This window comes from Thunnus maccoyii, chromosome 20, assembly GCF_910596095.1.
Source record: "Thunnus maccoyii chromosome 20, fThuMac1.1, whole genome shotgun sequence".
NCBI classification, from domain to species: Eukaryota; Metazoa; Chordata; class Actinopteri; order Scombriformes; family Scombridae; genus Thunnus; species Thunnus maccoyii.
Window position 1 is genome coordinate 6175908 of NC_056552.1, and position 15830 is coordinate 6191737.

The following is a 15830-nucleotide window of genomic DNA, read 5'->3' on the forward strand; positions in this document are numbered from 1 at the left end:
CAATATGTTTGAATGAAACACATTAAAAAAAACAAACATAACTTTGCTGAAGCTTTAGGTCATTTATTTTTTCCATTTCTACTTTCAGGGTTACCGGATGAAAAAGGCCGTATTCAGATCCTCAACATCCACACGGCACAGATGCGTCAGTACAAACTGCTGGCCAACGACGTGGACATTCAGGAGCTGGCAGTGGAGACCAAGAACTTCAGCGGTGCCGAGCTGGAGGGTCTGGTCAGGGCTGCCCAGTCCACCGCCATGAACAGACATATCAAGGTCAGAGTCCTCAGGTTATGTTTAGTTTATTATTATAGTATGTATTTAGATACTGGAGATGAGAGGAGTTAATTATCAGTTAATAATCAGTCCTGCAAAATGTCAAAAGGATCCATCACAACCAGCAGTTCAAAATGTAAAGATATTCGATTTACAATGATATAAAAACAGAAAAACGGCCAATCCACACATTTGAGAATCTGAAATAAGTTAATGTGATGATAATAAATGTTCACACAATTCACAATTTATCAATTATTACAACTATTGTTGAATAATTGACTCATTGTAAGTTGTTATTTTGCTTTTTTTTTTTGTTATAAGTCAAATTGTATCATTCTTCCTTAAATTTACATTGAATTAACTTCCTCTGGGAACTTTTTTTGATACTTTTACAAAAGTCTTTTTCAAAAGCACTGATATGAAGAGAGTCATATGTTGCCAGGTTTAAGTTGTAGGCCACACGTCTGCTGGGCTCGGTGCACCACTGTGTGTATATAATGCCAGTTTAACTAACAGCACAAGTGAGGAAGGACCGTGTGCAGAATCCAGCTGTGTGTGTCTGTGTCTGTGTCTGTGTCTGTGTGTGTCTGTGTCTGTGTCTGTGTCTGTGTCTGTGTCTGTGTCTGTGTCTGTGTCTGTGTGTGTGTGTGTGTGTGTGTGTGTGTGTGTGTGTGTGTGTGTGTGTGTGCGCCCTTAAGTGTTTTGTCAGGTGTGCAGGTTCAAATCTACACAACTCATTGGGACACACAGATAAGGTGAAGATTTCATCTGTTAAGTGTTCTGCCCCCACAGACCCACACACACACACACACACACACACACACACACACAGAGAGCAGATATTGGAGGGTGATGATATATGACGGACAAGGGCCTTACACATGTCTAATGGCTGTGACGTTTCTCTTCACTCCTGTAAGCACTTATTCTTCCGTCCCTCCTTCTCTCCGTCTGACCTTTCTGCTCTGAGAGCTCACATTGTCTTCTGACACATTGCGCAATCTGAAATTCGCAATACATCATCTAATGGATTTCACTAGCAAGGGGGCGCGGAGTTCATCCAGTAACAAAACTTAACTCTCTTAATTTGTACTATGTTTTCGTGTGTGTGTGTGTGTGGTTTTATGTACGTTGTAGGCCAGCAACACGGTCGAGGTAAACACCGAGACGGCGGAGAAGCTGCAGGTCAGCAGGCACGACTTCATGGCCTCGCTGAATAACGACATCAAACCAGTAAGTTGCTGTACATCATCATCATCTTTATCTCCTTCTCTGCCTCCTACTGTTTCTATTTCCAAATACAGTTTAATGAAAATACATGAAATTAAACATTTAATACACATAGTTCAAACATACCTTTCTCCTACCCTCCCACCAATCTAAGGCACCCTTCTTGAAAATACCAACATGCATTAAAAAAAACCCCATAAAAGAATAGACAATATAATTCACATAAAGCTGCTGTTAAGGTGTTGACTCTCTACTGGAGCTAGCCAATGAGAGGTGGCCTGATTTTATATTCTTTTACCAATTACCTTCCTCCATTTGGTTATTCATAATGCCACAGCTTAACCACGAAAGTTTCCAGTTCCTTCCAGTACACAAGAGGTTTTTTTGGCAGCAATCAGACTAAAAGAGAGTAATTGTTTTCTCACGTGTGAAACAGCACTGAAACTGTTCCTCATGTCATGTTTCCATTACCTGCTTTTGTGAAGTCTTGTTTGTTTTCGTCACGTCTGTCTGATATTTACGATTATACTGAACTTGATCGAATCTTTGATTTTTTTTTGGGGGGGGGGAGGACTTCGTATGAGCCCCTTGCATTCCTCTCTTCCCGGCACACCCATTTAGTTTTATTATTATATCCTTTACCGGCACCGTTAAATTGCACACACTGAGAAACTTAACTAACCAACACTGTTTAAATTGGGTGCCGTTCAATAACGATGTTGTGTATTTCAGATTGTTTAAAACATTTTGGTCTCCTTCTTTCTCTCATCAGCCTGCAGCACAAAAAACCTCAGGAATGTAAACCATTGGACTGTAAACAGTAACAAATTGTAAAGGTCATTCATAGTGCAGTTGATTGTGTTCTCTAGTTCTTGTGACAAAGTATAGCGAATTAGATTTAAACGGGAGGTGGAGGAAATTCATTTACGCTTTGTCCAAGACTTTAGTGTGTCTGAAGAGTCTCAGGGACCATTAAAACACATTTGAAGACCTAAATCGAATCTGCTCAGCGGCTTCATGCATATATCCCCTGATCACTGTAGCAAGACATTCACATATAAACCGGATTTATCTCAAGAACAGCATTTTTTTTAAAGTAATGCACCTTTAACTGATTTACAGGAAGCATTCATGTTGACCTGCAATTGAAGAACAATTGAAACATCACATTTACAGTAAACAGTATCTTCTCTTTCTCACTTTGCATCACAAACTCAAACAAAGCCTCACTCTCCCTCTCTCTCTCTCTCTTCCTCTTCCTCTTTCTCCTCCAGGCGTTTGGTACCAACCAGGAGGATTACGCCAGCTACATCATGAACGGGATAATCAGGTGGGGCGACCCGGTGTCGGCGGCCCTGGAAGACGGGGAGCTGCTGGTGCAGCAGACGAAGAACAGCGACCGCACGCCGCTGGTCTCTGTTCTACTGGAGGGTAGGACACACACTAACATCCACTCACACACACACTAATGTAACGTCATGCAGTGTCAGCATGAAGGTCAACCATCCAAAGTCAGTGTACGACAAGCTCATTAAGGCGCTAGAACACAGTCTGATGTGATAGACTGAAAACTGACAGTTTGGCTAAATAATTAGCGTTATTCCAAACAATTAATTAGTGTTTGTTCTTCTCCGTCAGGCCCACCCAACAGTGGGAAGACGGCGTTGGCAGCTAAGATCTCTGAAGACTCCCAGTTTCCCTTTATCAAGATCTGCTCCCCCGACAAGATGATCGGACACTCCGAGATCGCTAAATGTCAAGCCATCAAAAAGGTAACCAACATTTAAAAAAAAACATCTTTTACAGGTTAACTAGAAAGTCTTCAAATATAGAAAAACAGATTTGATCATCTGTAGATCTGGAAAAGATTGGGATTTGTGCCAAAAGTATGTAAACATGTGGAAATTATATCTCCAGTACTGATGCATGTAAGATGGCAAAGTTAATGGGGTTCATATGGTAGAAAATATATTTACAGACACTGTTCTTAAATCCCTAACTCCGTAACAAGTAAATAATAATTTAAAATTTAATCTAAAACAGTTTTTTTGCCTTGATCTTTGATTGTTTGATAGATATTTGAAGACGCTTACAAGTCACAGCTGAGCTGTGTGGTTGTGGATGACATCGAACGCTTGTTGGGTAAGACCTCAGTTTACATAGACAAGCTACCTAAAAACATGTTGAATCATATTTTATCAATTTCATTCCTGTTCATTAATATTTCGATATGCTCTGTCTCATTTCTGCCTGATGTTCAGACTTTGTCCCGATCGGCCCTCGTTTCTCCAACCTGGTGCTACAAGCTTTGCTGGTCCTGCTCAAGAAACCTCCTCCGAAGGTAAACGCACACTCTGTTTATTTCTGTTGTCCCTCTTGTGGTGTTGCTAGTCCTCAGGTGGCAGAAAGAGGGCAGCAGATCTTATGGATGCCAACGCAAAATCTTGTGAGGAATTGTTGGAGGTCTTTGGCTGCAACTGGCATGTGTGAGCGACTGTGTGTGTGAGTGTATGGTTATTAGGGAGTGTTTTTTGGTCCAGGCCTGTTGTGCTCTGAGTGAATGGTGGTGGTAGAGACCCATTTCTCATAGTTTCTTTAGTTGTAGTTTGTGTGTGTGTGTCTGTTGTTGATGGGTTTGTGAATGAGAGTATAGCCCACTATATGGCTGCATGTGCATGAGAAGTGGCGCGGGGCCTGGTGTTGAATGCCTGGCTGCAGTGCTCCTCTGGGGTTGTAAAGCGCTGGGCCCAGCGGGGTGCCTGGGGCCGGGGGAGGCCAGGGGGACATGGAGGAGAATGGGCTCTGTGAGAGAGCCAGGACCTGGCAGCACCGCCGCCTGTGTGGCACCTCATCTGCATGCAGCATCACAACCCCCCACGCCATGGGGGGGCAGCCGGCAGCCATAATCCCCCTGTCTACTCGCCACTCCTCTGCCTCTCCTCCTTCTTCGTCGTCTTCTCCTGGTCCTTCTCCAACTCGTCAGCTTACTGGAGCGACATTTCTTTCGCTTCTCTCCTTTCTTCTCCGCTCATGTTTGTCTTCTCTTCTATTGTCTTCTGTTGTTTTCCTGTGCTGTTGTCCTCTCCTCTCCTCATCCCTTCTCCTTTCCTCTCGTCCTCTCCCCTTATTTTTCTATGTGACTTGAATAAGCACAGAGAATCCACGATCAATATTCCCAAAGCTCCGATTTACCTCGTATCACATTATACCGAGAGCATCCTCACCTTTGTGCTCACTCTGTGGCACGACAACACTTCAGCTCAACACAGGAAACATGAAGAAAGTGGACTGCTTAAAAACCCTCAGGCCATGAGTTAGCATACCCTGTTAAAATTTATACCACCAGTCTACAGGAACATGAAAGCAACATGAGATTTTACAGGACTCCTCTCACTTGGCTAATCATCTATTTTAATTTCCTCCCTTGTTTTAAAAAGGCTGAGCTATGAGGTTCAGTTCAGTTCGCCTCTTTAACTCATAAACACTCCATAGGATGTTGTACACGTATGTTTTCATGCACAAAGTTTTCACTGTTTGACGACGATCATTTGATGTGTTCAGTGTGGTTATATCACATCCTAAGATTTCAAGATTTTTTTTTTTTTTTTTTTCATGCGAGCTAAAGTAGTAAATTAAAGTAAATTCCTTTCAGCTATATTAAAATGGCAGTGAAGTATTGAATTTTGAATGTGTACCAGGTTCATCTCTCATTTTACGATTTTGGAGTCTTTATGTCTACCCCACTATCTCTTCTGTTCCTCTACGCAACTGTCTCTCTTCCCAGTTCATAATCAAATGGATAGTTGAGTAAAAATGGTCAAACCACATAATGAAGCACCCTCTCCATTATCTGAAGATAATTTAAGGCTACACTTTGTTGTAAGATTTCTTTCATTTCTGATAAATAACGTGTTTTTTGTGGTAATGTTTTATTTGTAGAGCTCGGGATACTGTTCTTTGTTTGCACTCATGTCATGTAATGTGTAAGAAGTTAAGTTCATGCATGACAAATGTTTCACCACAACAGTATTTCTAGTTTACTGTAAGTCGTGAGTCCATGTGGGCTGGACACGTGTGTGTGTGTGTGTGTGTGTGTGTGCAACGAACTGGGAGAGAATCCAACCCCTCTGACCCTGAAAAGGAAAAGAGGTAAAGAAGATGAATGAATGATAAACTTTTTAAATCTGAAGTCATATCTGCTTCTCTTTCAGGGTCGTAAACTGCTTATCATCGGCACCACGAGTCGTAAAGATGTCCTCCAGGAAATGGAGATGTTAGATGCTTTCAGCACCACCATCCACATTCCCAACATCTCGAGCGGCGAGCAGCTGGTCGATGCCCTGGAGGTAACGCACACCAAAACAGACACACACTGCATACACCTACACATGCATACCGCCACACTTTTAATACACTTTGTCATACACCAGATGCCACCTTCTCTCTCTGTCTCTCACACATCTTCAACCATAAGACACTTAAAAGCAGTTTATCACAGATTTCTGTGCAAAAGTATTAAGATGACTCCCAGTTTTAACCAGAACCTATAATTGGCCTTATTCAAGTGCCACAGTTGCTGTAATGGAAGGTGTTTCTGCAAACATAGCGTGATATTTTTATTACATGTGTAATTCCTGTATGCATTGTCCAATTTAAATATTGTATTTGTCTAGTTTAATCCCCTGCTGTTTGCTCCCCACAGCTGCTGGGCAGTTTCCAGGACAACGAACGGGCCAGCATAGCTAAAGTGGTGAAAGGGCAGCATCTTTCGATCGGCATAAAGAAGTTACTCATGCTCATTGAAATGGCGGCGCAGGTGGGAGAGATATTTCCTTTGTATTTGCATCTTTTTAACCATGCTAACGTCATGTCGGTCCACCACTTTCATTTATACTGAAATATCTCAAATAACTTGGTCACTGCATGGTCCCCTGAGGATGAATCCTGATGACTTTGGTGATCCCCTAACTTTCCCTCTAATGCCACCATGATTTTGATATTTGGTGGTTGGTGGTTTTGAGGGAAATTTTATGACAACTAGATGGTCTGTCATGAAATTTGGCACTGACATGCATGTCGCCCTCAGGCTGAATGGTAATAATTTTGGTGATCTGCTGACTTTTCATGTCATGTCAAATTTCTGTGAAACTGCACTTCTTTGTGTTTAGCATTACTCAGCAAATATTAGTGTGTTATCACTCTGAACTAAAACGTTAAACATGGTTAACATTAAACCTGCTAAACATCAGCATGTTAACATTGTCACGGTGGGCATGTTGCCATGCTAGTGTTAGCATTTAGCTAGTATAGCCTCACAGAGCTGCTAGCATGGCTGTAGACTCTTAAAATTGTTTCTCTCTAACGTCAGGTTTTACTGGTTGTTCACATGATAAATGCAATGCACTGGTGGTTTCAGGCAGACTTTGGTGTAGGTAATTTGTGGAAGGGCAATAACAATCATTGCATTGTTACCCATTCAGCATCACTTCACACCTTTTATCCTCAAACACAAATTTCAAATTGGCTCAGCCTCGGTATTATGTTTTTATAATAGTGCGGTCTGAGGCTCGCAGGCTGTCCCTCCTCTTCCTTGACATCTGGTCAGCATTCTCAAGAGTCAACAGAATCTGTCTCCGTCACAAAAAACTGTCATCTATTAGCTGGAATGAAAAACAGTGTGGCTTTGCTGATGATTTGTTGAGCAGAAGGATCCAGTACATTTCTAGTTCACAAACCATCCTCCGAACAGTTGAGATCCAATACATTCATAGTATTGAAACCATGTTCTGCGCAGCTTTCCAAGTCACAGTCTCGTCTTGTGATTCAGAGGAGAACAATCACACACACTTCCATGGTTTTGGTGTACCTACAATTTAGAGCAAAATCCATAAAGAACGGTCATCCCAGAGGGCCAACACACATGTACATTAAACCCATCCAACTGTGGAAACAAAAATGAAAACATAGACCACCGAGTCAGAGCAGATTCTTGGCTTCTTTTCAACACAAGTTGTATGTACTGTGTGTTGATGTGTCAGCGTTGTTTTGCCCGCCAGAAACTCTGAATTGACTTTTTATCCAGTTTTAGGACACGTTTTTGCCATACACTTTGTGGATCTTGGTAATTTTTAACTGTATCTTTCAACCGGATCAAGGATTTTAGTCATCGGACGTCGATCTTAATTTTTTTTAAGAGCCGTTCATAGTGGTGACATTGAACGTCCTCTGTCTACAAAACAGTGTCAGAGAAACATGGAGTTCTGGGTCTGTTTGTTTTGGAGAGGACGTGGCCATAGAGGTGACTTATGTGGACTGTTCAGCTCCCAGAGTCCTGATTAGAAAGGCTGGCTACGTATCACCGTCTGTATGTGGAGAGACCATACCCCTGGGAACAGTGTGGGAATTTCAGCTGCTCTAGTAACTTACCTGTGGATATTACTCCTGATTTCCTGCTGCCTATGGAACTTGAATAGAATAACAACTGCAGTAAGTTACACATCTTTAATAGAGACTATTGGGATTATTGTGTGTCCTGGACTCCCTGCAAGTGAGCTGCCGTCAGTGCCCACGTCAGACTAGCTTGGCTAGGTTTGTTTGTCTTTAGCCTGTGGCTAAGCTAGCCGACCAACCTAAACAACTAAAATCTTGGCTGCGTGTGGGAAATGCCTGCGTGCAGACTCACAGCTGAAAGACAACATAAGAGGGCTGAAGGTGGAACTTCAGAAAAGGTCTCCTCACCATGGGTGGCAACCGACTCTTACGGCTGATCTCCTGGCTTTAAAGGATGAAGTGTGGCCGATCCTTGGAGCTAAACCCAAGTCCCAATCGTGCTCCACTTCCTGCCTCCCGGAGCTGTGAGTCCTGGTCAGGAACAGCAAAGGCCGCAGTAGATGCTCCAGATGCTGAGCAATAAGTTCCAAGCCTTGGACGAGGTGGATTGTCCACGTTCCCCAGTTGGACACCCGCCAGATGGCCGTCTCTCCTCTACTCTTGTTGCTGGTGGTGCCGCTGTGCAGAGAGTTCGCCCAGCCTTTGGGGCAGTCCAGACAGGGTGTCATTGCTGATGGCCGCCCCAGCCCCCCCCCAATGCTCTAGTGGTCGGCACATCCATGGTCTGGCATGTGGTGGTTCCCCAAACGCAAATGTTTTGCTACCCAGGCGCCTGTGTAGCAACATACCAGTAGACTGGCTTCCACTGTTGTTATTCATGCTGGAATCAACAACATCAAACTTCAACAATGTAAGAAACTCAGAACGGATCCTGTCAGCCTCATTGACGATGTGCTGGACTCTGGTAAACAGCGCGTCATCTCCGGCCTCCTCCCTGTTTTGGCTTTCAGCCGGCTTCATCAACTCCATATACGGTTGAAGGGATACTGCCTGGGAAGCTGCATCCCCTTTGTTGACAACTTTACCTCCTTTCTCAACTGGCCAGAACTCTTTAAACATGATGATCTGCATCCTAAATGCACAGGATCCCACCTTTTGTCCACAAACATTGAACTGACTCAACACCCCTGTAAGTCCTGTCTCTCATCTTCTTGTTAACTCCAGATGAGATTGAATGGTGTTCCTAATATTTTGTCCACTCCATTAACATACATGAGATATTATGAACACTTATATAATTAATTCCAGTACACCACCATCACCCACTATGTCCTCAGTAATGAAGATAAAGTAGAATTATCACCTTTCTGACGATGTCAACAAATACTGAAAATGTATAAGCTTCGTAAATGTAGAATTTATGGCAGAGCTGTTGCATCAGAGCACACAGGTGTTCCTAATAAAGTGGCCGGTGAGTGTATGACGTCATAGTGATGTCATCAGAGACGGAAAGTTTGCGGCTGTGACCGAAATCACTCCCCATGTTCTCTCATTTTCCATATAAAAGACACTCAGTCGTTTATTCTATTATGAGCATTAAATTATATATCAGACATCTATGATTCATCATCGTTTTTCATCATCGCTGGCAGGTGATGTGTCACACACAACCACATAAAATGGGCTAAATATAGAGCACCATGCAACAAACAGAGAGTGATCTCAGACACAAAATAGATGAGCGTTGAAAAGATAGAAGAGTGTCTAACAAAAGATACTGTTGAGTTGCATTATGGGAGGTGTAGGATCTTGGATTTTGGAACTTGATCCATATCAGGAACAAGTCAGGATATGTCAGTTTTTGCTGGATCAATTCTGTTTTTAAATCTGTTTTAAATCCTCCAGCCTCATGGAAGCGAAGTCCTACACTGCTGGAGTTCTCCTTTAAAAGCTCAACTTGCGGGACATGATTCATTTCCAAAAGGCATTTTTCAGTCGGATCTTGAGTCAGACGTAGACATTTGAACCTGAGCCTGACAGTTACAGTCGGTTCTAACTGTACTGGGACGAAATACAGGATCCGAAGCATCTTTTGTTCACTGCAGCTTCTTCTTTAATGCTCCCGAGACCAGAACTTTCAATCTGCATCCCACAGTGGCCTCCAAATACTGTTTTGTTTACTAAAACAGGTAGGAGACTGACAGCAAGCATCAGCAGCAGAAATTGACCTAAATCTGACTGCCGGCTGGTGTTAATCTCTCTTCCCCCTGACTGCGTGTCTGTGGTATGTTGACGACGTGTACGGCCTGTTTGTTGAGGCTGGATGCTGTGTAATTGCTGTGGTATGCACCAATGCAGCCATGTTTTCGCACCCTTTTGCACACACACACACACCATCCCCGAGCCTGAAGAAGTATGAACCTGTGTTTGCCGAGACATGCTGCAAACAGCCGCGCAGCCACGCACTCGCACACATTCACAGTTTGTCTTCAGTCTTTATCTTTTTTCCTCTCATTCCAACGGTTCTCTCATGTCTTAACTCCAGTGGCTACAGGCAATTCCAGACATACTGTAAGTTATTGCATAGGCTGCCATTAATTTTACTTCCTCTCCCCCCTCCCCCCCGTCCCCCTCTCTCCCTAAAATCCTGTTTGTACAAACTGAAGCATGAACTCCAGGACATGCCGCTGTTTCAACACCTCGCTTCTAAATTGGAAGTCAAATTAATCCAAAAGTAAACAATGTTATGATATTATACGCATGGAAGCACTAAAACATGACGCGTCTGTCTTTTTCTAGATGGATCCCGACCACAGAGTCAGCAAGTTCCTGAGTCTACTGAAAGATGAAGGAGCGTAAGTATTCTTTTCCTGTTTCTAACTACGCGACTCCGTCGAGCAGGTCTTCGGTGACGCTGAACACTCGCACCCACGCACACATCCGTCACCTAGTTTTCAATCCACTTACCAGTCTTCATTTACTAATGTAACACAGAAGGGGAAAGAAACCTCGACAGAAGCGGTAAACATTTACATTTTAGCATCGTGTCAAGTGTGATTAATATATTTTGTCATTTTTCCTGCAGACTGGGTTCTAATAAGTTTGCAATGATCTAGACTCAGTGGAGCCACGTAGTGAAAAAGAGGCATCCTTCAACGGTAAGACTGCGAGGCCTGCATCAGGTCACATTTTCTACTCAGTTTTCTCTGTAAACTGTCAGTTAAGTTTAGTAATTTATACTCTAAACTTTTCTTGCACCGAATTAACGATGTATGAGAGTAATCAGGTCAAGTTCACCTGGATGGAGGCACAAGGTCAAAAAAATGTTTAAGGTTAACAGAACAGGGGCCTCATTATTAAAATGACCCTAGCTTTGTATTTTACTGTATATGTTCATAAACTTCAATATCAAAACTTGTGCAACTAATCTACATCTACAAAGAATTATGAAAAAATATGGTAGAGAGGTTTTTCCACTTCAGTGCTGTAATATACAATGATTTTGATTTAGATTCCACTGTTTGATTTTGCATTTTGCACATAACTATAGCTGTTTTTTTCCCCAAAAGTCACAAATCTTACATTTAAATGTTTAATCTCCAGATTGCCTTAAAGGAATAGTTTGACATTTTGGGAAATTCGCTCATGTGCTTTTTTGCTGAGAAGTAAATCTCATGTCTGTTAGATAAATATGAAGCTACAGCCAGGAGACGGTTAGCTTAGCTTAGCACGCAAACAGCTCAGCGTACAAAAACTAAAGTGTAAAAACTCAGACTAAAAAAAAACTGCAACATGTTGTTTTAACATCTCGTTTTTTGTATGGATAAAACAAAGGAGATAATCAGTGAGCTTTAGAGGTGCTGTGTATTGTGATGTGGTGTATTTTGTTATCTTTAGATAGCTAGGCTAGCGGTTTCCCCCCGCTTCCAGTCTTTATGCTAAGCTAAGCTAGCTGGCTGTTGGCTGTAGCTTCATATTTAACCGACAGATAAGAGAGTGGTGTCAATCTTCTCATCTAACTCTCAGCAAGAAAGCAAATCACAAATAAATTCCCCCCCAAATAATTATTAACTATTGCTTTCATCTTGTTATTATCTGGATATCTCTGGCTGTCTATAGAGAATATAGATTGTTAAATTCTGAGCATAATGAGAGTCCCACGTAGATAATCAGTCAGTGTCAGTGGAAAGTCTCACAAAACAGGATTAGAAAGTTAAAGATAACTGTAAATATTACCCTTTATCTCTATAGTTCTTATTTCAATCTGTACATAAAAAATAAATATTCAGTTTAGTTATATGATACATTTATGCCTGTTAATAACGGGCTAAATATCAGAATATATTTCATAACATACCAGTTATCAGGCTATCTCACTAATCCTGCTTTGTGAGTCGCACCCCAGCGGGACGGGCTGCCCTGGGTGATGGAAAAACCCAAAACTTGAACAACTTTTCAACTTGCAGCGAGAGCTTTGCTTCTCATCACAGCCTCGGAGACTTATGGTACAGTTAGCGCACAGAGTGCATAAAAATAGGTCGACTAGACAGGTGCTCTCTTGTGGCAGCATGTCTCCTTTGCCTGCCTGTCTCTTCTCACTTTTATTTGTCTCTCTTCACTCAGTTGCTGAGGAACGGAAGCCTGAAAGAGGCTGGCAGAAGGAAGCAAGCGAGAGATAGTTTCCATCTCTTTCTCTCTCGCTCTCTCTCTGCATCCTTCCTTCCCATCCCTGAAGCTCTGCGTGCTTCTCTCTGCACTGCAGCAGCCAACCAGGCAACCCTCTCCTCCTCAGCACGATGTGGAAAAAAAACAAAAAACAAAAAAAAAAACAGTGTAAATTAAGACAAATGAGCTGTGTTCATTTGTGTATATTTCAGTTCCTAAAGATCAGTGCTGTTATCTATTTGTGATGCCCTTTAGCACTCCATTGGGATTTTATACATAAAAAAGCCAAGGTGAAAGATACACTTCTACGGCAAGTACACGTGCATGCACGAACACTAATTAAGATACTGTTTGTTTATATCGGCCTGATTTCTGTGCACGGATTTGTAATCTGATCATTCCAGGACATGGTGGCTCTGTGACTTAAAGATTTGTTCCTATCATGTTGTTTACTTGCTTGTATCAGACCTTTTTTTTTTATTTTATGAATAAATTAATTCTATTACTAATAAGAAACACTGAAGTATCTGGACTTTATAATAAAAATGAATGACCGCCAAACATTTTAAAGGGAAGTTATCTCACACACGAGGGACTTCTGCTGCTTGAGAAATGTGTACGCTGCTTTCAGCCCAGACGGTTTGATGTATAGTATAAAATCCACCGAGGAATATTCAGGCCTTCATCATTTAGTGGAAATTGCCCAAGTAGCCCCAGAAAAACATCTCTCAATTTACCGTCTCTATAGAAACCAATACTGTTTGTTTTTTTTTTTTTTGTTAGTATTCTTCTAATAATTACGATTATACCAAAATCATTATAAAGCGTCTCATAATTATGAGAAATTTGGCATCTCATGAAGGAAGCTACACAGACGTTGGCGGTTAAAGAATAAGTTCACATTCTTTGATGTCCGTCTTACTTAAAAACATTAAAATTAACACTCACGTTGCCCAAATGTACTTCGAAACAGAACATTAACGATTCTAACGCTGGGGAACGAAGTCCACAGTTGTTTCGTGCAAAGATTCATCCTCGAGTTCAACTTCAAGCTGATGTGAGGCTGAATTTGCCAAATCGAGTGGGTATCTGTCAAAGTTGAGTCTTTTTTAGCGCAGAAATTCCCTCCTATTGTTTCCCAGCTTCAGTGTTTCCTCCACTAAGCTGTGGTTGAGTTTGGAAAATACCGGCTTTGATTTCACCAACACTGACTGCTGAAGCCGCATGTTAGCTTTCTGACTAAAACTCTGTGGTGCGTTCCATTCGAGTCTGAGGTCGGAAACTTCCAAGTTGAAATAGTCAGAATTCAGAGCTCGAAATCGTTTCACGACTCTTTTTAGGCAGAGAAAATGACTACATGGCCTTCAGTTGAGATCTTACCATTTCAAGGTTTTGATTTCATGTTTACTTCTCGTCTTCACTTCTCGGTGAAGTTGAGGTGCCTCGAGTTTCCGAGTCGGAGCTCCGACTTTGAGAGCTCTTCCCTCATACGTTGTCAAGTACAGCAGGAGGTTTGTCCCCCATCATTTATATTGAAATCATCTCTTCAGGCCCAGTATGGACGAGAGGAATGAGTACAGCAACCGAGAATGGTTTAATTGTACATGTGAGTTGTTTTAAGACACACTTTAAGAAATGTGAATCTGTCCTTTAACCTACAAATCATCTTTGTTGGGTGAGAAAACACTGCATGCCAAACATTTACCGAGTAGCTACACGTGTGTCGGCTACAATGACAGTAAAACCGTTGGATGCAGATTTCTGGATCCAGTCTGTAATGATTGTAACCCAAAGTATCAAATATGTTGTTTCATGTATCATCTTCCTCATAACCGTGCTTGTGGTCTTCTTCTTCTGTATTCGTTTTTTTAAACAAGTGAAAATAAATAAAAACAATCCAGTGATAGTGAATTATTAGCTGTGACGTTTGCATTTCTGTCTGTCTGTAACTCAAGAATGTTGACTTTTCACCTTTTTGTAAACATATTGCGAACTAATGCAATAAAAGTGGATAATATGTATCCTAGATTCTATATTTCTATATTTCCAGTATGTCCTGGATGATTGTGTCGCCTCATCTGGATCGTCTCATCATAAATTATAACCAGTAAAATGTAACTACTGTATATAGCAGGTTCATTCTTCAATAATATTACATATTGATGCTTCATTTAATGTGTTATTTGATATATTTCTTACTGTTAATACGTCCCATGAAAAGACCAAAACCAATAGTGTATTAGTCTGTCAGCCTCAAGCGCATCTGTTTGACATTTATGACAAAATTGATTAAAAACATTGAAAATGGGTCATAAATATATCATTTTTATTATGTTTAGGGCTCAGTACTTTCCTCAAGCAGCTGGGTGCTGTAGTTTTTAAAGAAATATTAGTCAAACTGGAGTAAATAGTAGTTTTTGGGGACTATTTTTAGCTGCGGATTAACACACGTTTGGAGCTCTGGTGTTTCTAATAGACAGCAAAGGAATAAACTTGATCAGATTAGACATAAACAGACGATACTTGTCAGCAGATCATTGTTGGTCTTTTCATGGGATTTGTTGACAATAAGAAAAATATGGAATATCACAAGATTTTAATGGGATTAATCTCGTACCATATGTGATACAACTTTGGAAGTGATTAATAGATCTGTGATGAAATATCTGATCATAGTTTACAGTCACAGTCTGGAGTTCACTTCAGAAGAAAGTTTGTGTGAACGTCAAAAAAGGCAAAGAAGCAAAAGCACGAGACAGTTTTGTTCTTCAAATATATAATCTTAGTTCAGTCATACAGATATATACATTGTATAATAAATAATATTTATAAAAACATAACATTTACGATTATAAAATAAAAAGGGAATTATTCACTTTAAAACATTTGTACAAAACTTTGGATATAGCGGGGGAAGGGAGGGGAGGGGAGGGGAGGGGGGAGTCGGGGAGTTTGGGGGTGGGGGGGTGGAGGGGGGACACTGAACACAGAAAGGTAGGCCCAGGTAAGGAGGGCTGTGTAGAAGATGACGCAAATGCTAAGCTATGTCACAAAGAGAGGACAGCCTATACACTACGGGGTAACTTGTATTTTTGTTGTTGAATATAATTAATAGGAAGCAGGTGGGACTGTCAGAACATGTTGTGTGGAAACCTTCTCAAGAGTTTTGTTCCACCACTGTGAAGAGCCAGCCTGCCATCCATCCATCCATCCATCCATCCCACACACACACACACACTTCTGTTTGTCACTGGCAGCCGTCACACACACACACATTCACATCTTGCACACATAAATCACCGGGCTCTCGATGACGTTTCCCAAAA

At 41.5% G+C, this 15830-nt stretch overlaps 1 protein-coding gene across 1 annotated transcript in view; it reads left to right on the forward strand.

Moving 5' to 3' along the window:
* Nucleotides 1-14530, forward strand: part of LOC121886995 (vesicle-fusing ATPase-like) — a 31038-nt gene extending 16508 nt beyond the window's left edge. The window contains exons 12-22 of the mRNA XM_042397495.1: nucleotides 89-276; nucleotides 1417-1512; nucleotides 2784-2940; nucleotides 3148-3281; nucleotides 3585-3651; nucleotides 3771-3850; nucleotides 5721-5855; nucleotides 6212-6325; nucleotides 10639-10694; nucleotides 10925-10997; nucleotides 12463-14530. Coding sequence (XP_042253429.1) covers nucleotides 89-276; nucleotides 1417-1512; nucleotides 2784-2940; nucleotides 3148-3281; nucleotides 3585-3651; nucleotides 3771-3850; nucleotides 5721-5855; nucleotides 6212-6325; nucleotides 10639-10694; nucleotides 10925-10955 — 1058 coding nt within the window. The 3' untranslated portion in view covers nucleotides 10956-10997; nucleotides 12463-14530. The remainder of the gene's footprint in view (nucleotides 1-88; nucleotides 277-1416; nucleotides 1513-2783; nucleotides 2941-3147; nucleotides 3282-3584; nucleotides 3652-3770; nucleotides 3851-5720; nucleotides 5856-6211; nucleotides 6326-10638; nucleotides 10695-10924; nucleotides 10998-12462) is intronic.
* Nucleotides 14531-15830: the final 1300 nt, after the last annotated feature.